This window comes from Engystomops pustulosus, chromosome 3 (assembly GCF_040894005.1).
Source record: "Engystomops pustulosus chromosome 3, aEngPut4.maternal, whole genome shotgun sequence".
NCBI lineage: Eukaryota > Metazoa > Chordata > Amphibia > Anura > Leptodactylidae > Engystomops > Engystomops pustulosus.
The window spans coordinates 59484208-59510390 of NC_092413.1; the positions used below are offsets into that span (position 1 = coordinate 59484208).

At 38.4% G+C, this 26183-nt stretch overlaps 1 protein-coding gene across 7 annotated transcripts in view; it reads right to left on the reverse strand.

Moving 5' to 3' along the window:
• PLEKHG1 (pleckstrin homology and RhoGEF domain containing G1) overlaps positions 1–26183 on the reverse strand; it is a 145116-nt gene that overhangs the window by 25667 nt on the left and 93266 nt on the right. For all 7 annotated transcript variants that reach the window (XM_072140902.1, XM_072140900.1, XM_072140901.1 and 4 more), the window contains 3 exons: positions 16858–17402; positions 1302–1402; positions 634–703 (listed from right to left, as the gene is read on the reverse strand). In XM_072140902.1, the coding sequence (XP_071997003.1) occupies positions 634–703; positions 1302–1402; positions 16858–17283 (597 nt within the window). In that variant the 5' untranslated portion in view covers positions 17284–17402. The remainder of the gene's footprint in view (positions 1–633; positions 704–1301; positions 1403–16857; positions 17403–26183) is intronic.

The following is a 26183-nucleotide window of genomic DNA, read 5'->3' on the forward strand; positions in this document are numbered from 1 at the left end:
CACTTACTTATGTCTGAAAAATCGTTGAAAAGCACATGGACTGATATACAATTATAAGCATATTGATAAAATGTATGCTGAACCTTACAGGAAATCTACCATCAAAATCAAGCAGAAGGTGCTCTTCATAAGTGCTGAGGAAGCAGGGGGAGGGTAACAGCCTGCAATGTCAGATCACAGAGGGGCTAATGTAGCTTTTCAGGCTCATTAGCATAATCTAAAAGTTTATTTTAGAAGTAAGGAGGCATTGGATAACAAATATTTGTTTACCAGTCACAGTGCCTGGATCTATGAGTAAATCAAAATCGCATTGATGCTTGCAGGCTACAGGTTTTCTGATGTAGTTTTTGAAGCTAAAACTAAGATTGGAGTGAAAAATAAGATCAGTACATGTCAATTATACTTCCACTACCTTTCTGATCCATAATAATAGGTTTTGACTTCAAAAATTGAATCAGAAAACCTGAAAGGAGATAGATGGCCTTGGTTATCTAATCTACATGTGTTGTGCTGGTGACCATAGTGTATTGGCTTTGTAGAGTTCAATTTGACTCCTGAAAAGAAATGCAGAAAATGTTGCCCCTATAATCCCTGCTACAATCAGCTTTGTGTTTATCCATTTATGTACATTACCTTTGAAACAAAACATTCTGCAATGGCAACTGGGTCATTGTCACAGTTTTCTAGCTCTTGGAGAAGTTCACTAAGAAAAAAAAAAATTAAAAAAAGTGAGTGGTCTGTTAACCATTTTTGTCATTCTGCAATACATTTAGCATTACTTAATGGTGTAAAATAACATGTACAGTTACAGTTCTTAGAGTTCTAGAGGGGAATAAATGAATACAAGGGGTTTCACTATACAAACCTAAAGGTATTTTTATCAAACATATGCAATACAGGTGGTCCCCTACTGAAGAAAACCCGACTTACAGACAACCCCCAGTTACAAACGGACCTCTGGATTTTGGTAATTTACTGTACATTAGCCCAAGGCTACAATAAACAGCTATAACAGTTACTAAAGGTGTCTGCATTTCAACTTCATTCTTAATCCTGGTTCTTAGGACAATCCAACAAATTTTAAAATCCAATTGTCACAGAGACCAAAAAAAAAAATTGTCTGGAGTTACAATTATAAAATATATAGTTCCGACTTACATACAAATTCATCTTAAGAACAAACCTACAGAATCTATCTTGTACGTAACCCGGGGACTGCCTGTATATTACTTTGTATTTTATATTTAGAAATGTGTAAAACTATAGGAAAATAGTTTATATTTTATCATGTATCGGCCCACCTATTAAAATTGTAGATATCACGTATATTTCCAAACAGGGCAGATCTCTCTTCTACTCCTAAGGAAAGTCTTGTTTGGTCAGAAATGCAGTCAAGATAATCCTGAAATTAAAAAAATAAATTAAATATCAGATAATCTTCACTATTCAATTCATTTTAATATCAATTATGCCAGCATCCAATATAGAAAAATATAGTTCTTGCCTTAAGATAAATGTATAAATGTTTTCCAAAAACATTGAAAAAAATATAACAAATCAAAACCAGGTTGAAACTACATTACAGTTAGACTTATTAGACCAAAGCTGCAGCTAATGCAAAGGTCAATGTACAAATACAAGGTTAACATACAAAGCAATGTGTTAAATTATTCCTCCTACACATTATACAAGCATGTGTTTTTAGTAGTGAGAGAAATCAGGAGTTTTTAGAACTTTTTTAGGAGTTTTTACCATAAAAATAACAAACACTATATCAAACTCTAACAAACACTAATCTCTCTCTGGTTCAGAATGGTGTTCCTTCACCCCTGGCCTGTGTATGTATAGAGAGGTTCAGAGGAGACTGTGTCGACAACCATGAATCCCTTAGAACAGCAGTTGTACGCTGTAGTGGGTGCGCGCCTCTCAATGTGAGATCACCGAACTTTTATAAATTTGACAGGTGACACTGTGGTAAATGGGAACCCTGGATAGGGGTGAGACTACAAATGTTGTTTATTTTTATACCGCACCCTCCCCCAGGCCCTTTATGTATAAGCCCTGATCCTGGATGAAGGAAGAATTGCACATATTCAAATTAACACAGTGCCTGAGCTACAAACTAAATATAAATTCAACTAAAACAAACCTACAGAATATATTTTAAGAACAAAACCTAACATCAAAATCAAGCATGATAAACCAGGAGAACCTGCACTTGTGACTGTGGTAATCTTATATTTGTGACCTCCATCCTTCTATAAACCCCCCCCCCCCCAAAAAAAACAGAAAGACATTTATGCTAATGAGCATGACATACGCTGGAGGCGTTACTAGAGCCCCTCAGTGCTGCAGATTCACACCTAGTTACACGATCCCCCTGCTCTCTCGCTTCCTCCCTCCGCCTGTGTAATATAGAAGGAAGGAGGTCATGGATAACAAATACAAGATGATTATGTTTAAAATGGGGTTTCTTATTTGGTGTATACAAAATACACCATGGAGGGAAACGATTCTCCCCAATATCAGCATCAAAAAAGCTTATCCCCAAGAGGCACATTATAGCCCCCAGGCTGTATACTACAGGGGGCAGGCTGGCTATATACTGGAGCGGTCTGTGACCAATGCATTTCCCACCCTCTGCTCATACTCGAGTCAATAGGTTTTCCTAGTTTTTGGTGGTAAAATTAGGTGAATACTCGTGTTGGCTTATACTCGAGTATATACGGTAAACATGGAACACAAAAAAAGATTATGACATAATATACGTTACTTTTTAACATACCTAAAATTGTATTAAGAGACAGTAGTATAACCGTAGCCAACTTCAATGATCCCATAAAACAACTACTGCATAATATTAACAATTGTAATCGTGAAGTGGCACTTGCTTCTAACAGAATTACATTTTGACCATGTAACCACAAACATACAGGCGGTCCCCTACTTAAGGACACCCGACTTACAGACAACCCATAGTTACAGACGGACCCCTCTGCCCACTGTGACCTCTGGTGAAACTCTCTGGATGCTTTAAAATAGTCCCAGATTGCAATAATCAGCTTAAAATTGTCTGCAATGAAGCTTTATTGATAATTCTTGGTCCTATTACAGCAAAAAAATTTTAAACTCCAATTGTCACTGGGGCAAAAAAAAAATTGTCGGGAACTGCAATGATAAAATATACAGTTTCGACTTACATACAAATTCAACTTAAGAACAAACCTACAGTCCCTATCTTGTATGTAACCCGGGGACTGCCTGTAGTTAGTTATCGCCATGACTGTGTGGGAAACTAAAAACAGTCCATTTTCCATCAAGATCCATTTAGAAACATCATATATACTTACACCTGTGAGACTCTGCCTCAAGCAACTATCTTTTAAAGCTCCCTAGTCTGGATCTGAATTATGTACCGATATGCAAAGCAAGTCAAAAGAGATTCCCTAGGGGCAAGAGACCCAAAGATGACCTTACTTGTATCAGGCTCTTTTCTAAAGCTCATACCGGTTATGGCATAAGATTAATAGGTGAAGGAAAGACATGTGACATATTCCAATATACAATGCAAAATAAGAGAAACAGAGAACACTGAAATAGATATTTAGGATTCAGTTTCACTTACACAAATAAACCACGTCTGGAGGTCTCATAAATTGTATTATTTAGCACTGTCAAGTCATAGACCATACAGCGCTTTCATTTCATGTATTATTTATGCAAGTTTGAGACGTCTGTAATGTTGGAAGTCACTTTTTCTAGCCAACACATATTTATTTATTTTATTCACAGTTATTGTTTGCATCCACAAATGCAATCTTTTTCCAGTGTAGCTGCAACCTAAACTATTTATATGTTATGGAATAAACGTTCTCATATTTTATTATATTATAGTAATAGTATAGTGTTAAGAATTATTTTTTTGATCAGCCAGCCAAATGCATTACAGAACTATCAAGCAAGATTTGTTTGGTGGGCAAAAGGATTAAAAAAAAAGTTCCTGCAATACTCTGGTCTTCGACACCTGCATCTGACAGGTAGACCCTAGGTGATCTACTAATATAATAGGGTCAGTAAACAAGTGGTCTCCTATGAACAGGGATGTTCCTTCCTCTATGTCACAAGACTTGTCCCATGGTCTGAGAAGGACGCTCATTGACTAACATGAGTTGTGTGACCCCCCACGGAGCGGAAATACCACAGCAATGGTGAGCCAGAACATATATATGCTTTCTCTTCATTCACCCATCCATGTCCTGGCCCCCACAGGGTATTCCAGACTTCCCAGACTGCCTTTCCAGTTCCGGTTATATAGAAGTTAAAGGGAACCCTTCGGCAGAAATTGGCGTAATAAACCACTACCAGTATGTTGCCAAATAGCTAAACACCTTTCCAGATCATGTTTCATGACCCAGTATGGTGGCCTCACCCAAAAAAAAAACAAAAACAAAAAAAAAAATTTTGAGGTGGAATGTTATTTGGTTATATAAAGTCAATGACAGATTGAGCTCTCTCTTCCTTAGAAGGCCCCTTTCATAGTAACTGCTGGTCCTGCATCTAGAGACATCACTTACCAAATCTCCTGGTCCAGAGGAGGAGGTGTTTATAGATTCCCACCTTGACTTCAATGTTAAACTCTCTGCCTCCTTGACTTGATACAACCAATTTACATCTCACTTCAAAGTTGATTTTTGAGATAATACCATCACACCGGACCATGAAAGAAACATGGTTTGACAATATACTGGCAGTGGTTTATTGACCAATTGCTGATGACAGGTTCCCTCTGAATCAACATTGAATCTTAACATCATCCTATCTTTGTTTACTGTGTTATTATTGTAGGTAATCCATTTAAAGTGCATTCAATGTTGTTCAGATGCTCTGAAGGGATTGGTTTGTCAATAGGTAAAACAAGTCATGGCAATTAAGCACAAATGGTATATCTATGATTGTTTTCTATAGGATAAGTGACAAGTTCAGAAAAGTTTCTGCTACTTCTAACATACTATACCCAAGTTCCACTTATATTCACAGCTGATAAACATTTCGTATACCATCACATATTGTCCAATATGATCACATATAAAATAAAATGAATAAAAATCTGAAATTTCAAGTCTGCTTAAGACAAATTCAACAAATACAATTGGTGTTGAAATCTGAAACAGCTGTGGGTATTTAAGACTAGAGCTACTGAAATGAACAAGAATATAATCCATCCTCTAAGTTAACAGTCTAGTGTTGCCCCAGCACCACCTGTTTTCTACTTGAACTTATACAAGTAACACCTTAAGGCAAATTGTGGCATGAGTTTTCCTGAATTTCTGAAGAACATAAATAACACTTGAGTGTTTTGTGTTAAATGACCTCTTAGCACAAAAGAGGGGATGGTGAGAAAATTGTTATCAGCGTGGGCACTGGGGTTAAGGATTCACAGTCACAAAAATGTAAGGAGAAAAGACAATTAGAAAACAAAGCTCCATGTATTTAGGGATAGATTTCACTCTACAGGAAGTATTACATGCTGTGACATATTACACGGCTTTGTCATTCTCTCAAGTTACTAAATAATTCTTTTGTTTCTTATAAAACTATTTAACACTAACATAAAATACTATTTAAAATAATATTATATTTTTTTTTTTACTATGGAATCAAGACATCTGTATTTATACCCTGAACTACATACTTTACCAATATTTTTGCTACTTACATTTTGGTTTTATGAAGTGATGTAATATGTTATGCTATTTTGCCATATTGAAGCAATAAAGCAATAAAGTACTTTTTAATTTAATTTTAAATTCAATTTTAAACATGTTTTTTTTCAGACTTTCCAATATTTTTAACAATTGGGGAATCCACCTAATCAGACAACTGTGTGGGGGACACGGTGGGACACAAAGGACACAAGAATGGAAGGACAGCATTTCATCAGAGGTAAGCTTCAGACACCCTAGTTGCCTTTTTAAGAGCAAAACCGAACTAGTTTGATGAACCTTTAAGGGTAAACCCATGAACAGTTTGGTACCAAAACATCTTTGTCCATTTACATAAAGCTTAAAACATGTAATAGACAATCAAGCAAATATAACTTAAGGCTCAACTATGATTGAATGAATAAAACAATGAAATATCATCTTTCATATTTTTGACCACTGGCTAACATAGTACAAGGAATATTTTAGCTTATCTAATGAATAAGAAATACCTGTGAACTTGAATAAACTAAATGAAATAAATGTTCATTATTGTTATGACAGACCTGAAAGCCTGAACATGAATAGGTCAATTCAAATCATAATCCCACTCATAATACAAATCAAATAAATGGTGCTGAACTACAAGATTGTATAAGGATGAAAACAGGCTCTTTAAGGTGGGTTTTTACGGTTTTAGTTTCCATTATATAATGAAGCCATGAATGTAGTCACTTTAGAGGGCAGTATATTGGATAGAGATCTTGATATTTACATTTTTTAACATAAATGCCAGATGGTGTCCACTTTTCCTGCAATTTCACGTTGACAACCTGAAGCCAAAATTGTCAGATTTCAGGAAATTGTAACATGTTCTGTAATTGGGCAATCTCGCCCTCAAAGGCGAGGAGGAGAAGTAATAATACCAAGTAGCCAGTGGAAAAACCATGTTACATCAGATGTATTGTAAAAACATTGTATAAACTTCACGCTTTCTGCTTAAACAGCTGCACAAGGAACACCTAGAATAAACACATCAGGCTACAAAGGACAATGACTTTACACTCGTATTTCCTTCATTTTTCACTGTGCCACGGTCCAGACTGTTTACCCGTTAAAAAGTGTGACAAAGGTGATCACATTTTTGAAAACAAATTGAGAAGCCCAGACTAAATCCTCTAAACAAACACAAAATGACAACCAACAGTCCCATAAACTGTATAGACATCACATTAACCTTTCTGTTGACTTGTTGCCTTGCCTTACTCACATAATATAAGCTTTTCTCATTTGACATTATAGTTGACATTTAAAGCCTGTTTGCATGCAGTTTTAGATCATAGTCTAGTGACGGGTTTTATGTCAATACAAAGATAAAAGATGCTGTGAGGTTGTTTCACCACTGTTCAATAAGCACTGTTTAACAGCTTTACTAACTTGGCAATGAGAATTTTTACTGGATGCCGCTCTCAGTTTTATTTAATTTTTTGTGAACTATTTATGGAGGTTCTACAAAGCACTGAATAGTTCATTCAGCAGAGCAGTTAAAGAATTTGCATCAGCATCAATTTCTCCAAGGAATAAAATGTACTTAAAGGGAACCGGTCACCATTTTTAGCACTCCCCCAGTTCCCATAGAGCATAGTACATACACTGCCAAAGTGTTTTTGTATAAAAAATAGGTTTTACAGAAAAAAGATATGTTATATAGCACCTTTCAATACCATGTGCTGTGTGACTAGGCACTAGTCCCCTGGGAGTGGCTGGAAAGGAGCAGTTCCCCCCCCCCCCTTGGGAAACAGCTCCTCCATGTGTCCTTTTCAAATACATGAAAACACCCATCACTTGGCTTAGCGACACCCCCTGCTCCGCTACAGCCAATCCTGAGTGAGGGGAGTTATTCATATATTTGAATAACTTCCAGCCTCAATATGCATATTAGAAAGGCTAATGCTACTCTTATGATCCATGTGTGCATCTAAGTCCTGCTAAAAAGTGAGAAATTGTAAGTAAACAATTAATTAATGGTTTAAGAGAACCCATCATGATAAATAACCCCCCTAGTCTAAATAGATTTTCATAAACTGCCATTAGAAAGCATTACCTCTATCCCTTCATTGTCCCTCTACATGCCTGTAAACTTAAGCAATGAGGCCCTAAAGCTGTATGCAAATGACCCGTGAAATGTCCAATGAGTCATTAGCATATTCAAGCTCTCCAGCTTATTCATTAGTGGCAGGTACAGCCACACCCCCAGGGCTTCACCGACAGCCTCTACAATGATGTGATGTATAATGGTGTAATGGCTGTTACATGTGCTTCCTGGTGCTGGCGCCCCCTGCAGTCTGAGTATGAGATACTCCTATACCAGTGATGGCGAACCTTTTAGCGATCGAGTGCCCAAACTGCAAGCCAAAACCCACTTATCTACCGCAAAGTGCCAAAATGGTAATTTAGAGCAATATTACCTACATAAGGGCCAAATAATACTGCCACATGTTTACCACCACTATTAGTAAGCGTGAAACAGACATATACAGTGCACACATATATACAGTATGCGTGAAACAGACATATACAGTGCACACATATATACAGTATGCATAACACAGGCATATACAGTGCACATATATATACAGTATGCATAACACAGACTTATACAGTGCACACATATATACAGTATGCATAACAGACATACAGTACACATATATACAGTATGCATAACAGACATACAGTACACACATATATACAGTATGCATGGCACATATATATACACATATACACACAAATATGCACAGCACAGATACAGACACACACATTTATATACACATAACACAGACATAAACACAGACACACATGTGCATAACAAAGACATATTATATTTCTGTGTTACGCATATGTGTGTAAATGTCAGATAGATACACACACATATATGCATGTGAACTGTATAAACAAATTTTAGACACTGTACAACTTACAGTTATTTATGAGGAAGGCACACAGCAGCCTCTGGATGTTTTGGGTCACAGCATCCACCTTCCCCTCTGTCTCTGTCCCGGCTCCACTTTAGGTCTCCTTGTAGGAGGGGGAGGTGCTGCTTCCTGCTCCCAGCGCTGTACTGGGTACTTCTTATAAACATTTAGAGCAGCGGCTCCTCTGACAGGAGCACAGACATTGTCCTGCACCGGCCAAGTGCTGCATCTGAGGGGCCCGCAGGTCCTCAGTTTAGAAGAACTGCATTTACCCCGTGCAGTGTGACCTGTCTGCTCTGAGCGCAAGGGGCAGATGCTGTTCTTCTAAACTGAGGACCTGCATGCCTCTCTCTCTCAAGGGCCCAGTCGCAAGTGCACTCCCTGCGACCGTGATTGTTATGCCACTGCACATGGTGGGGGATGATGGCGTGTGTGCCAGCAGAGAGGGCTCTGCGTGCCCTGTCTGGCACGCGTGCCATAGGTTCGCCACCACTGTCCTATACACATGACTGAAAGCCTGTATAATGATGTGAGGTATAATGCTGTAATGGCTCCTCCATGTGCTTCCTGGTGCTGGCGGCCACGCCTCCTGCAGCCTGTGTGCATGTGTATGTGAAAGATACAACCGCTCCAGGCAGCCATGAAATAGCAGAACATGTCAAGTACATGTGTAGGTGATGTCTGTGTCTCTGTGTATTAAGAGGATGCAGCATGTCAGCAGATGCAGCACACACACCAGCAATGCTTTACTATAAATTACACACAGACAGGAGCAGGGGGAGGAGAGAGGAGGGGGAACAGGAGTGACAACACTGCCTCTGACCATGTGACCAGCATCATTTACATAATAAAGAAAATATGATTTGTACAATGATCAATGTATGAATTGACTAGATGAAGGCTGTGATGGAATCCATGTGAGCTGCTCCAACAGGTAGTGGTGACAGAAATAGTGACAGAGACCTGATGACAGGTGTCCTTTAATTGTTTTTCTAGACTGAAGGCTGGTTTCAGGAATGATATCCATTGTTTACCACAACTTTTTACGTACTGTGGAGTAGGAGATATGATAGTTCTAGTTATTTATTCAGATTATTTTCTTACAGAAGGAGAATAGGCAAAATTAGGTGCAGTAGCTAGGAGCAGTGTAATCTAGTAGTTATAACCTCAGACATTTCAGGTACATTTAATCATAAAAATGCAATGGTCACAATTGTCCCTTTGAAAGAATGAAACATTACTACTAAGGCTATGCTCTGTTTTTAAGCAGTCAACTAAACCCAAGTTCCATGTGAGTCTGAAAGGTCTGCTTTCATTTGCAATTCACACAAGCCATTATAAACTCTAGACGAACAGCCAGAATAATTTTATAGGACTTGGGTTCAATAGTGTAACAAAAGCTCCTGTAGGGCCTCACACAGTATGCTTGTAACATTACTCCTGCACACACTAGGTGGTTATTTTCAGTACATGTAATGGAAATCTTATAAAAACACAATATTTTGACTGTGGTTGCCTGCCACTTTCATGTTATTCCCTCAAAATCGGAAGTTTATTCCCTGCGTATCCAAAAATGCCTCATTCTTTGACATCAACTGCCTTTGTTATAAAAACAGTAAATAAACATCATCGGATTCCCTAATAATGCAAAGTAGAAGTACAAATGTAACTTTTAAAGTCTAAAACTTATCTAAGACAAACATTAGCTTTTACAAATAGCAAAAGGTTATTTACAGTATCATCTAAAATATGTTAATCATCAAGTCAATGGTTTAATCAAAGACTCCCAGGAAATCTAGAAAAGAATCCCTTTAATCTTTGGCGATATACAAAATAACAGTTACCAGCTGGCAAATAGACCTCATGGTATGATAGGCTATCTCACATATAAAAGCAGTCATCTCTACAGAATTTCTACAGTTCATTGAAGCAATAGTTTTGTTGGTAAAAACCATCAGGGGATGTTTATCTCCCACTCATTCAGCTGCAAACTCATTAAAAGCTCTGAATTAGGCTTTATTCACACGCCTGTACTATGGCTCTGTGTGTGAACCACATATTCATCAAAAAATATGGGAATGGAGAACAGCAGTGGATGCAGGATCTCGTCCCCAAGATTGGTTCATCTGCAGAAAAACTAGACAAGTTCTTGACTATGTTGATTGTTACATATAATTATTGTTATATGCAAATATTATTATGGTAAATATGGTTATTTAACATGTAGTTTCCTATATGCAGATAAAAAAAATGGACCAATGGGGGGGTATTTACCAGGGAGTCCTTTCTGTATGATGCATAGGGCTTCCACCCACTGCTCTGTGCTTGATCCATGGGCTGAACCCATTTGTGTGCAGTTGGCCAAATATTTATCATCTGGCATTAGCCAGTGTTCAAGGAAATGTATTGTCTCCTCCTCTTTTCCACCTAAAACACTGCTGAATTTTACTGTGGAAGAAAATCACTCACACCTGTTTTTTGCTGCATCCAGCTTGCAAGTTTCTTTATAGAAAGAAGGCCATGGCTTCAACTTCAATGGATAGACCTACAGCATTAATGTCTTCCAGCAGCACAAGTCACCTCTCAAGAGGAACGTGAATGGAGTCTGTTTAAATCCCAACCATTTTGCTGGAAAATTAAATGACCACGGATCAGCCGCTTCTCATAATATAGCAATTCAGGAGCACCGTATATTGTACATTGTGCTGCTCCACTGTTATTCTTATAGAAATATATAGACAAAGTGACAACTGACTGTTCTTTCCTTTGCCACAGTAAGGATATTGTCAATGTGTGCAGGAATATACCCCAACTAGTAAAACTTATAACTAGCATAAACTACTCATAACTTAAGGTCCACACTCAACTTCAGCTGGAACCCCATTGATCATGAGAATGGACCCCCAGCAATCCAGAGAAGGAGGTGGACCTGCTGCTTTCTTCAAATTGTATGGGATCTTATGGATATAACTTCATAGACTGTAAGCTCGTGTGCAGAGCTCTCAATCAATCACTTAAATCAATTCTCTTAAATGTATAAAACGCTTATACATAACATGACACAAAAAGCTCCTCCACACAGTGAGTGAATGACAGATGTATGCAATGGTATGGTACATTTTCTCATACGGTGACAAAAAAAGAGCAATATGTCTTAATTCCTACATATCCTTAGTCAAGAAGAGCATGATGCCCTGTCTGTTCCAAATTTCTCCAGGGTGAAGACGTGTTTGATTTCCATGACCTCTACCCTTTAAAAAGTTTTTCATTGCACAAATGTTTCCCACAGGAACAAATAAGTGTAGTTCAAAATCATAAGCCAATAAAACACTCTTGTCTTGTCCACACCTGACCTACAATGTGACCCTTCACCTGAACATCTGTTTCATTTTTAGGATCAGTTAGTAAATTGAGTTATTACTGTCGATTATTTAAACTGTGCAATTTCACTTTTCTAGAGAGGAGTTGTAATTCCCATGTCACAACCACTTTTAGTCATTTCATCAAAAGTGAAAGAAAAGTGTGTACTTTGTGGTCGGTTACCATGAAAACATAAAGTTAGTATACATTGTAATTATAAAATAAGGTTCATATTTCCTTAAAATTAGATTTTCATCAACTGAACTGCTAAGCATTAAAGGGAACCCGTCACCAGGGACATTATTTTCACTAAAGACGGGTTGTAAAAGCCCATTACACCTGCAGTGCACACATTATATCTGCCTTTTCTAAGCATTTGCATTAAAATATAATTGTATAATAACTTACCTTGCACCATGGCAGAATCCTCTGTGTAGTCCCAGGGATTGGGGCTTTTGGTTTGGATGCATTTCAAAGAACAACATGTGACTTGTCTGTGCTGCAGACTGCTCAGCTCTCAGCCCCTGCCTTTGTGCTCCTGTACAACGCCTCCCTCCCCCACTGATGTCAGCTGTGAGTTCTGTGAAGGAGCAGGAGGAAGGAATGTAATGGGCTTCTGTAACCTATCTTTAGTGAAAATGAGTTCCCTGGTGACATGTTCCCTTTAAAAGGGGTTATGATTAAAAGTTATACAATTTTCCAATATACTTTCTGTATCAATTCCTCACAGCTTTCTAGATCTCTGCTTGCTGTCATTCTATAGGAAGCTTCATTGTTTACTTCCTGTGGAGAGAAATCTGACCAGGGTCACACAGGTGCACGGCTCGTTATCACCCACAGCTTTGATCACTCTGATACTAACAAGCTGTGCACCTGTGTAACCACGGGGATGCGTGCGCACCGGAGCACGGAGAGGTAAGTGAGACTGCACGGACTGCAGCCTGCGAGACATGGCTAGCAGGGACACCCATGACAGGAGTATTCATATGCCATGAATTGCATACATTTTTCATCCCCAATAAGGTTGCAGGTAACAAAACGAGTTATAAAGGATGCTGACGGCAGCATCTGCATGAGGTTTGTATGATCTTCCCACGTTTGTGCTAGTTTTCTTTCAGGTCTAATCTCTCTTCCACCCTCAAAATACAGATAAGCCAATTGTGAATTTAGATTATGAAGACAAAAATGTATGTAAACCACCACAATCACTGAAAAGTGATGCAAAGTATAAATTGTAGATTCAGAGGTTTGGAAACAAAGATTTGACATAAATGTGCCACATAAAAGACTGATCCACAAATACATACTCCAAAAGGAGAAAGACTCACAACTGAAAATTGGTCTTTAAATGTGGATTCAAGTTTAGCTGGTCTCATTTGTCTTCTAGTAAGGATTACCAGTACCCACATTAGCTTGTTTGGTCAAATATCTATTATGCTTTAGATAGCAGCATAAAAATCAAGGCTTCTTACAAACAACAGTTTTTAAAATTGGTCATAAAAAATAGTTGTAAATATGAAATAGCTGTAAAGTCTTCTTTTCAGATCCATTCATCCGTTTTTTTAATAGACCCATTGGTGCTCATTTCCTAAGGGTCAGCGGACCACACGATTGCCGCTTATTCTGACGATTTCTATTTTGCGCCGCATTTAACTTGGCATTTTGGCGCACACGATTAGATTTTGGCACATCGGCGCCAGCTTTCATGTGACACAAATCGGGGGGGGCGGGCCGTCGGAAGATCCAACGATTTGGACAAACCGGGGGATTTAACTTAAAAATTCTGTCGCAAGCCAAGCACTTACATGCACTGTGGGGAGAAGATGGTGAACTGAGCGGGAAAGCGACACATGCAAGAAATCGGGCGCACAATCTAAGTGAATTGTGGCAGCTGTGCATTCTTGTCGGGGAACGCACCTTGGAAAACGTGCATGGACGGGTAATGAAATGTGCCCCATTGACTTCTTTTGGATGGTTGAAGCTTTTAAAACTGATCTAAGACTTTTTCCTACTCCACAATGGAAAAGACAAACGGTACATTAAAAATAAATGTTGCTAGGGAGACTAAATTATTTTTACATTGCTTTGCAAGACATAGCTATGAAATGAGACCCGGGCTTAAAGATCAATCATTTAATTAAGAAGATGTGCATATAACATGCAGGCCCCTCCGGTTTCCGCCATCATTCCAAAACATACTGGTAAGTTGGTTAAATTGTAAGCCCCATTGGGGGCAGGGGCCGATTGGACAAGCTCTGTGTAGCACTGCGTAATCTGTGTGCTCTATATAAATAAAGGAATTATTATTATTATTAGCAGCTCCTATGGGGCCCAGTCATCCGACCTGACACATTAAAGAGTGGAGGATGTGCACCATTATATACATATGATGCACATTGTACAGCATAATATGTATATAGCATGTATGGGATGTGTATATGCTGTATGTATACAGTGTATGATGTCTATATATGCTGTACATTTGTATGTGGCACTGTATGTGTGTGGACATGGTCTATATATGTGCACATGAGTGGATAAATGTGAGAGTATACAGGAATTTATATTTTTTAAGTGGGAAGGGGGTCCCCAATCATAACCCTGGCTCTCTTAGTTACTCCCCTGCCCCCACTTAATCTACCGGCTAAATAATGTTAAAAGGTTTTCTTTACTAACGAAGCTGAAAGTTTTGTTTTTTTTATTCATAATTTTTGTTAATGCCTTTTTTTAAAATTAGTACCTAAACTAAGAGCTTACAATCCCACATGGATAGATTTTGGAGGGGTAGTGAAGAAGCTAAGTGCCGGCTTAGCTAAGTGCCGGCTCAGCTGGCTCAACAGCTGGACTACCAAAGACTACCATCATTGTAGCCACTAATGGAACAACATTTACCACTGCTGGATAACAATTCTCAACCTAACATGGAGTTCAGTCAAGCCATCCTTTTGCTACATGCAAGAAAAATCTACAAAGTTGTATATCAAATCATACACAAGCTCCTTTCAAGTTTCTATATCTCTATCTCCCTAGTCATTTTGGAAAGTATAAGCATTTGATGCTTGGAAAATAGATTGTAGGACAATGCAGACACCTACACAATTTTTAATATCATGCGCACCATGGGGTAAATCAGCCACTTTGTGTGCTGCTGTATAGGTTGAGCGCTTATGACTATGACTAGTTTTACATGTGCAATACAGAAATATTGTTTTTCCATTACATTTTAATCAATTTTTAGTCCAGTGATTTTGTACAGTGAATCAGTTTCTGAAGCTCCTGGGTCCCAATGCAAAATCTGTATACATCCAATACAGTTTGTGGCACCCTTTGCACCAACCAAGAGTCTGTCCCCAAGACCTATAAGATCCAGCATGTCTGTACATTATATGGATGGCCAATTTGTTTCAAAATCAACAACATGATTCTTTGTTTAACGTGTGGTGGCACAAGTGATGCTAGAAGTTCTAAGCTATGAGATCTTCTATGGTCAGCTGTTTAATGGGGCCTTTTATAAAAAAATTGTTGTAAAAAAATGTATAATCTCACTAGTCTGCAGAATTTTTATAGACCTCATTTACCATGTTTGATAAGACACTGTTATACTATTAGTGAGTTAGGTCCCGTATCCAACACAATAAGATTTATATCAGATAAGTGGAATATTTTTTCTTGTAATGTTTCTGGCTGTTGATTAGGTAATGCAAGTCAGATCCTCTATTCAGAGTCTGTGGATTTAAACTACTGATTACTATACTGTATATCTCATATTCTAACATCAAAGATTTAGAAATCAACTCAAAGTTATAGCATGTATTTTCATTTCATTATTCAATGTAAAAAAAAACGTAACCTCACATGAATCTCAATATTAATATCGGTACTGGAAACCCAGAAAAATTTTGTGATGAGGAAATGGAAATCTAACACCGGCTTCCCTTGATGGGCTTCCTGAGAAATTATTGAACGTATTATAAAGTAAATGATTTAAGGGATATTTGCCCAGACAAGAACAAACACATTCCAGTGAAAGTTGCCATTTACCAAAGCGGTTCATTACAGTAGGGGATTTCTATTGTTATCACCTAGGGCTGTCTAGTAGAACATAAAACTCAGCCTCAAGAACATAGTTTCCTGTTGTAAAACAATCGAAAAAATATATTTTTTTAATAACACTGTGGCATCAATGGGCATGATCCTTATCCAGTCAAAACTGGAAGCCAGCGGCATCTTTTCTCATGTATAAGAAAGCTAATGGGACACATTTACAAAGGGCTTTGCACCAGTTTTCGGACAGACTTTGCACATTCATTTAGGTGTAAACTGCTTGCAAAGGTATTTAAGAAGTGTCTGCACCACTAATGTGTTGCACGCAACCATTTTGTAGCGCAGCTGCCCTAACCACCATGCAACACAAATTTGGGGGCGTTCCGGTGAACTCTGAAGTTGGTGAACTGTCAGGCCACTTCAGGGAAGCGACAGATGAATCTGACGCACCCAGTATAATACACAGGCAGAGCACTTTTAGTGTGGTTTCCCACATTCTTAGTAAATGTGCCCCAATGTCTTTTTGCATTGATAAGAACACTGATGAGAGTCTACAATACACAGACAGAGTGAAGTTATGTGGAATCAAACTTAGCAGCTAAGGGAGGAAAGACAAGCTGAGTAACCAGTACCCAGGAAACATTTCACAACCCACTATTACTTTTTTTTCCTGTTTAGTCATTTTTCTATTCATTGTATTCATAGAATGTTAGGTCGAAAGCCAAACATATTTTTTTTTACACAATTATTAGTAGTTTTAAAGTTGTATGTAATCTTACCTCAACAATGCTTTTCAAGTCTTGTACATATGTCCTCTCAGTCTGAAGAATTTCTTGGACCACTCTATCAACATACATGAGCTTTGGACTGGTGGACTCCACAACTTCAGCTTTGGAACAGTTATTGACAGATCCTTTGGATTCTTTCCAGGGTATAGTCCTTCTCTCATCATAATATTTGTCCCTTGGACCTCCATGGCCCTGTTCTCTGGTGTAGTTAGTCCTAAGGTCATCATTTGACAGCTGACGGGAAGGAACAAGTTCAAGTTTTATGGCTCCAGCTTCCTTATCCTGGTGAAACAAACCAATGTGGCTGTTTGATGCCAAGGTCATCCGACTCCCAAATGAACAGTGACTGTCCCTAGAAGAGGCAGATGAGGAAGTTGACCCAAAGCTCACAGGCCTATCGCTGTCTGAGAGCTCCATGGTTTTGACTCCGCAATAATGGAAATGTCTATTTGTCCTCTGCAGATCTATCCTCGTCGTTCTTGGACTTAGTGTTTTTGTGACAGATTTTAGAGAATCAAGTGGTAAGTGGTAGTCGTCTGTAAGTTAAAAAAAAAAAAAAAAATTCATATTAGGTTAAAATTATTTTTAAGAGCATTTTTTAATTCTGAAATATGAGAAAAGCAGTTTATACTACTTTAACTTTCTAATAAAATACAAGCAATGGGTGGAAGTTCTTGCTAATTCTTGGAAACCAAACATATCCCAATACTTATTCACTTACCAAATTGCATAATCAGCTGGGCCTGAATTGGCTCTATAGTAGTGCTGATTAATGATTTATGCCACGTACCCCCTAATAAAAACAAATATCATTGTAACCCCAAAGATTTAGTCATATAGTGTAGAAAATGCCTATAAACATAACCACCAAGATAAACAACTTGTAAAGTTGAGAAGCTAGGACTTTAATTATTTGGAAAAACATAATTTTAAAATATTTGCAACCTGTAGTCTCCATCGATCTCCTGTTTAATTGATCATGTGGATACCATTAACTTAGTCAGCCGCTTGCATAAAGAGCTTATTTAATGGCGTTCATATTTATTCTGTTCTCTTAACTCTTTTAATTTGTGATTCTAACTGACACAAAACACAATGTAATCTCTATTTAAACAGAAAAATTAGCTTATTTAGTAAAGTATAACACAATCCAATGCGTGTTTTATCTGGCCATTGATAAGAGCCTACATACTGTACACACAGAAATGAAAAGTGACACATTACATTCAACGTAAAAAGGACAGGTTTTACTGGGAGCCAACAATTAGATAACATGAGCCATTTGACTAGATTGAGGACAAAGACAGTAAAATGACATAATTGCTATATAAGCAGCACACACTATCCAAGTGGTGGATTGTTCCCACTCCAGCGACTGAATAGCAATAAAACAAAGATCACCATTATACGCCTTCCTCTAGTTCTACATTAAAAGCACAGAAGCAGATTGTGCTGTTGAGACTCAGGCAGCTGAATTCAAGTAGCAATTTTTGCTTGAGGTCACCTATCAGCAACACTACAGCTGACATTGTTTGTTCATTACATGCTTCCCCCTGGCAATTGTTTTGATGGGGTCATGTCAAGGCCATTTGTTAAAGGAAAACCATATCTTCGATGCCAGTGACTATGGAAAACAAAAAAGCATAATCTTTGTCATCAGGGCCGAGCTATAACTTATAGGATTCAGTCTTACCAGGTTTGTATCTTAAAAGACAAGCATAGCTGACCAAAAACTTTTGATGACCAAGATTGCCAAATGTTTGTTTAGCTGTTCCCCCGACACCCTCATACACATGTCTTCTCAACCAAACTCAATAGGGGGATTGGGGCAGTGCCAAATATCTCTAATTGCATTCTGAATACTGCAACTACTTAATAAAATTTTATTTCACATTACCAGACCCCCTGCCAGCAGTGTTTGGGGAGTCCCAGGGAGAAGCTGCAGCAGCCTGTTTCTCTATGTCTCCTCATGTTTTCTTCCTCGTCTCTACACACATCCAGCTTCCTCTACCCCTCCCCTCTTCCTGTCATACGCATTGAGCAGACAGTGTAGGGAGGGGGATGGCATGGAGGAAAGGAGAGGTAGAATGCATTCAGGAGACCGAGACAAAAGCACACAGGGTGCTGCAGTTGCCCTTCCCCTGGGCCTCACCACACACTGCTGGCTGGGAGTAGGGTAATGGGAAATATATTTTTATATAGTAATGGCAGTTTTCAGAATAATGACAAAGGCATTTTTAAAACCACCATAGCATAGGCTATTGGAATCTGTCACCAGCTAAAAAACTACATCTGAGGATTTTGTTGAAACCTGAAGAGTATCAAAATTGACTTGAGAATTAAGTCAGGACATCTGCAGTCTATAGTTTGCATATTTGGACAACTGATATTACTACTGTATACACTGCCCTTTTATGTGAAATTATTTTGCTTCATGTAACAGATTCATTTTTATTGCACTGGTTTTTAAAATTCATCCCACATTTTGCTTTCCATAGGGAAAACAATGGAATAATGAACATTAGGGCCGCATTCCCAAGGAAATGTCATGTGTCTCTAAAATAAGTCTCATTATTGTTTCAGTCTTCCACAAACTTAGTTACACTTCCCACTCTTGACAGGATACGCCCTTTGCAAGAATATATAGCTCCACAGAAAGACTTTTGAATAAAGCTACAATTACACATATACATCCTGTAGGGGAGCATTCATGCGGGAATGATTTATTCTACACCTTCAGATGGCCCATACAAAGCAGGTGAACATGTTCATGACTTCTAAATCAGGCAAGACCAGGAGAAAAGCAAAAACTATGCATGAGAAAAATGCATTATGCAGCTTTGTGTGGAACATGTTAATGGAATTCCCCGTCTTTTACTTCTGTATAGTGGAAAATTGGATTTCAACTTCAGATAATGCGTAAAATATTCTTTTGACTTTTCTGTTCAGGAAAATTCTGATGGTTCCAGCTTTGTATTTATACGGCTGCATCTCTCTGACACCAGAAGTCTTTTAAACTTAATAGTATAGCATTATACAACCTGCTCTTAAAGGGGTCCTGCCATGGAGAAAAGTTCTCCATTTTTAAAACCCTTAGTGATGTTTACACAACAAAGATCCTATTACTCAGTGATGGTCAGTGTGGGCTGGCACTAGCTGAGCACACTTCATGATTCCTCTGTGCTAGGAGATGCTGTGTGCTGACAATGGCCATGGTTTAGCTACACTTTGATTTAGCCTCTGAACATTCTACGAATATCCAACACACAGAAAAAAAAAAGATGAGACAGATCAGAGTCACAAGATGGATGTAAGACATAATGACACACTCCAGCAGTAGTGTGCAGAGGAGACAGCAGCAGCTCTAAACACGAGATAAGCTCTGGATCTGAGGGGACGGTAGCAGTGCTGACTGTGTGTTTTATAGGAGAGGTAGCAGAGCTATGTCACACCGTCCCCTCAGATCCAGAGCTTATCTCGTCTTTAGAGCTGCTGCTGTCTCCTCTGCACACTACTGCTGGCGAGGAAGTGCCTCAGTCTGTAGTGCTCCCCGCTTCCTGCCCCTCCCCCTGCAGTACAAGAAAAGCTATTCACGTTAGAGGAATCTGCCCAACCATAGTCAGGAGTTTAGGGTCGTATCCATGGACAACCAAAATGTAAACACCAGGGACTAACAGACAGGTTGGATTTATATCTGTGAAATGCTGTATTTTTGTTAACAACATATTATTATAACATGTTCTTTTGTTATCCTGAGTATATTTAAGAATTTTGTCTTTGTGGAAATTACCTTTAACCGGGTTCCATCCAAATCATGGAAAATGGCAGACACTGCAGCAAGTCTACCTTTATAAATCAACTTTAGAGTTGTAATGCATCCTTGATATGGGTCTGCATCGCCACTGCCCCTCCTGCCCAAACTGTCCTAGAGGGCATTTGCATTTTATTTGCAATTCTCGGCTCTGCGCTGGGAATTCAACTAAATCATAGCTGTATGCCTATTTTCCTTCATACAAGCCATGATGTGCCAACACTTGATGTTGTATGGAACCTTTATAATAAGTTCCAAAATTATGTTTTTATATTAATTATATAATATTTTTGTCTACATGATAGCCTAGGCTGCAACCACTAACACTTTTGGCAACAACGGTGGCAGGTTGTGTTGGACCACCAAAGGATCATCCAGTGGATCTACATTGTGGTAGGATAACAATGCCCAGCCACAAAAGGGACCATGAAGTTAAACAGAAATCAACCACAGAATATTCGGGGAGGAATGGATAACTTGTTATTTAGAGTTAACTCTGCTTGAAATAACAGTATAATGCATGATATAATGAAAGATAGGTTCACATCTCTCTCGTAAATATGCCATGTGCAGGACTTTTTTGTCTGACAAATTTAAACATATAGTATATGGGATCTTATGGACTTCTGGCATCTATCACAGTAAACAAACATCTTTGCTATAGCTGGAATTTGACACCATAGACTTACTATAGACCTCAAGTATCTCACATCTACTGCTGTGTGTATTCATTTTAAGGAAATAACATGAATGGGTGGCCAACAGAAATGGTGTGCTCTCAAAAATTTTTCTGTAAATAAGCAATTTGGTTGTCATTCCTTCTCGGTATTCGGTTCCATAAATTCATCAAAATAGTTAAAAATATGGCTGAGAATAGTCATTTTAAGTACCCATTGACTTGAAAATAAAAAAAAATAAAAAAAAACAACTTTAAAAGGAAGCATTAATGTCATCTAGAGAAAAGATAGCTTTTTCCTATGAAATATTTACACATGGGCAAATAGCATTGTACTTAGAAATGAGGGAGAGGATGGGACTGTATCTCACCACAGAGGAATGTCCTTGTACAGTGAATGCATAAATCCCAGCCCACTACATAAAGCTTCTCTTAATACAGCGGCCTGCAGTGACCCACCAGCCTACAGTCTCATCCCTGCCAGGATTACCTCACTGGGCTCTTAGGTAAATCGAGAGTCCTCAGCTTGTTCATCCTGCTCTCGATTGCATCGGAATATAACATGAGTCAGCTTTTACCAGGGAAAATGGTAGCACAGTAGGCCTGGGAGAAACCTGACTCGTTAAACGCCTTTCACCGTCTTCTTATACCACTTGAAACCCCCTCCCCTTAAAGCGAGGAACTTCAGACTTCAGCAAGGATAAGAGCCTTAAATGAAACATGACATCATTCAATTCAGCGCAGAACAATAGGCATCACTGTGGGTAGCCTTAAATAATACACTTCACTGAACACCACCCTTCCAAATTCTTTCCTGCAGAAGGCTGCAATCCAAAATCTTAAGCAATTTAAGTTCCTCAGCTTCATTTTACAGTAAGTGATAAGGAGCTTTCAGACATTAGGAATGTCTACTACACCTGGGGCATTCTCAGTGGTCATTATTAACAATGCCACTCTGTATCTGCAAAGCGCCAGCTCACTTATCAGAATCCATTACATTGCAGTAAACTTCATTCTTACAATTAACCCTATATGGGAACTTTTAAGTCCTTCAGCTCGATGGCAAAATTTTATTTTATTTTTCCCTAAATTTCCCTAATCAGATTTTACATTAGTCTGCAGTTATCCATATGGTCAGATGTTTCTTCCTAGGTAAAGAAATAAATATATCCAAAAGCAGCTCCCTGTACAGTATATACTATACAAGAACACTGTCCCAAATGTTCATGTGAACACTTGTGAAAATGTACTTGTGCATAATATGGATATAATTACTGTTACGGGTATAGGAGGGTATGTCAGGTTCCCAAGGCCACCTAATCTGAATATAGCGAGGATCAAAGGAAAAAATTCCTTTGAGCTGAATATATCATTTTTTGTGATTTGATTTTGTTAAAATAGTTTTTGTTTTTCAGGAAAAAGGTTCCATTTACAATATGGGTATGTAGCAACATCAGACTATTGGGAACCAAATATTACATTTTTAAAATAATATTTTTTTAGTACTAGATTAAATTTTTGTTTAAAGTCACATATTGCTTGCAATCTGTTCTGCATACAATACATTGCATCCTCTTCAATGCAGGGCATGACTTTTTTTTTATTGCAGAAGGTCTTGTATTATACTTGTATCTATCCGCTTATACAAAAAGTTGATCTAGTACAACGAACCCACTTCATCCATGCATCACCCATTCTGCCCAAGTTAGAAAAATCTTTTTATTATAGAAAGAAACTCACTCTCCCTGTTCTTACTACCATTTGCTAATTCTATAGACTCCAGCCTCCTGACATGGACTCTCAAATGAAAATAAACAATTGCCTTTTGCCATAGGAACAGCTCATAAACTTTCCTGCTCGCCTCCCACATCTGGCTATAACAATCTGGACATGAAGGTTTTATAGGGATAAGTACTCATATAAACCCACTGAGCAAATGGCATACATTCACCTCCCATTGAACCTCTCAGCACTAAAGTCTATCTAGCCCCTGTTGTGTTTGCAGCTATGAAATTTATACAGCACATCCTCCATGGACAGCACAAAGAAACCCCTGAAGCAAACTCCCACATAGATACATGTGGGGCAGTTTAAATGACTTTAAATTGCTATGGAGTTTGCATTTAATATGCCAGTGGTAGGCAAATGATCCTGAAGCACTACTGCGACAAACATGACGGTCCCTGAAGATTCTCTATATGAGGCAATCAATTGTTACGTACATCATAATTTGGTGTTTAGTGGAATTTTAGATCATGATATGGAGTTTACAGAGAACATAATTTATTCTGATACTCTGGTCATTTAGGTGGGTGAAAATAGGACATCTGTGACGTGTAAAACCTATATAAAGCTTGACAAGATAAACAAAGCCATTTGCAAGAGGTTAAAGTTCAGAATGTAACTACAGAACAGAGGCCCTTACGAAAGGACATACTTTTCACTGACACCTAATGTAGCATGGTTGGTAGAAAGGGTCAAGAGGCAGTCAAAGAACAATATACACGGTCAAGCAAGAAAAGACAGATTCTCAAGCATGTGACACTATAGGACAGTGATAAACGATAGATAATCTGAATCCCTTACCACTAATTGGATATACTGTATATCAGAGTCTACACTTTAATAAAATAAGGAAAACAGAAGTCCTTGTACACATGTTGGACTTGACGTGGATTCTACACAGAAATCTGTATCTTTATATAACATAAGTGAAGCCACACTGTTTATTTTTGCGGTAAAAAACAATTGGGCTAATCCTCGCGTAGATCTGTTGTACACCCATCAGTGTATCCGTAGCAGAAATTATATGCTTTGTATACACATAAAAGCCAAAGTGGGAAATTTGACATTTCTGGGTCCCTTTTTCTGAATACCTGTACTTCACTATTCCTTCTGTAGCCACTGAAAGGATACTGAGACTATGATGGGAGCTGACTCTCACACCACACATGAAGTACTTTACTAGTATACTATATTATGTAGTAAAAATACAATGAACAAATCAACATGGCGCTACTTTACACGTAGCTTCAACAGATCACTCTGTTGATGGTCTGTTATTATAGTACAACCTACCCGGTGAATAAATCACTAGTACATTTGGAATAAGTTTAAGTGTTTTATTTGAAGTGTAATAATCTGTCCTTTGCAGTCCTCACTGAGCTTAGAGGCAGTAGGGTGATGGAGACCTGGATACTGCGACTTACTGCTCACCCTCCCCCTGTATTGAACTTCTATGCCGGGGCGTAACTCCAGCGGTAGCAGCTGCTATAGGGCCAGCAGTGGCAGGGGGCCCCGTCATCCAACCTGACACAATAAAGAATGGAGGATGTGCACCATTATATCTATATTGTACTGCGCATGTCCAGTATATAACATATACTGTGATGTATATATGCAGTATCTGTGATGTGTATATGGTGTCTGTATACATTGTATGTGAGTATGTTGCATATGGCACTGTATGTATGTGTATATGCACTTGAGTGTATTTATATGTGATTGTAACTCGCATGTGTGAGTATACTAATATGTATATTTTTTAAGTGGGATATTTTTTAACTGCTAGGGAGCCCCATCTCTCCTGGTTACGCCACTACTTCTATGTAATCGGGCACCTTAGCAAGCTTATGTTATCTTGTTGGCACAAATTTTTGTTACATTCATTTCATCAGCAGGTGGGTGACTATGATCAGGAGGGTACCACCACGCTCGGCAGTGATGGGAACTGCTGCAGCTGGAAGAGAGAGCAGAGACTGGCAAGTATAAGAGGTTTATTATTTTTAAAGCCACCCCTCCCCCAGCCATATATTATTTATTTTATATTCCCGGACAACCGCTTAATTGGCTGTTCTGAGAACTGCATTTTTGTCACGTTTACATAATCACTGCAAAAAAAATATGTTAGCGTCATATACAGTAAAAGAAAGAACTTAGTGGGATGAATAAACTTTCTTCACTCATCAGACTAAGATGTCCATATATTTCCCTGTCAATTATTTCCAGACAGAGTTTCTTCGACATCTGTCAAGAACAGTCCCACCAGGTACCCTAAAGAAGGGCCTCTCTCGCCAATGATTGGCATATGTTTAAGAACACTTTGAAGTCATGCAGCTAGTATGAGTTTTTAAGAGAATGGTCTTACAGATTTGTCAAGAGGTTAAAAGAAACCATTAACAATGAATTAATTTCTATGGGATGCATTTACAAAGCATGGTATACAAAACTAAAAATAAGCATAATATTCAGGTACTTCCCAAGTTTTGAAGGACATTTGTTTTAATTTCCGTTTTTTAACTAATGACTATTTTCCTTTTCACGGGCACTTGAATTAGCAAATTCCTCTCGACAATCTAACATCTACTGAATTTGAGTCCTTGGACTCAGTGCCAACTTCAGCGCCTTATTTGGAATGAATGTACAACTTGATGTTAAGTCATGGAGACATGTTAAAGGATTTCCTAAGTAGTAGAGACATAGCTGAAGATGGACACATTTTGTCTTTAGTGCAGTTTAAAGCTCTCACCTAGATACTTAAAAGATACAGTCATGAGAAGAAAAAAAAAAATGTTCCCTCTTTCAGTTTTAATGGTTTTGGATACAAGGATAGAATAAAAAAAATATATTTTGTTAAATTTGGACCATTGATGAACAACAAGATTCCAAGTAGGAACTACCGTATATACTCGAGTATAAGACGACCCGAGTATAAGCCGAGGCCCCTAATTTTACCACCAAAAACTGGGAAAACCTATTGACTCGAGTATAAGCCGAGGGTGGGAAATGCATTGGTCACAGACCCCCCCCAGTATACAGCCAGCCCATCTT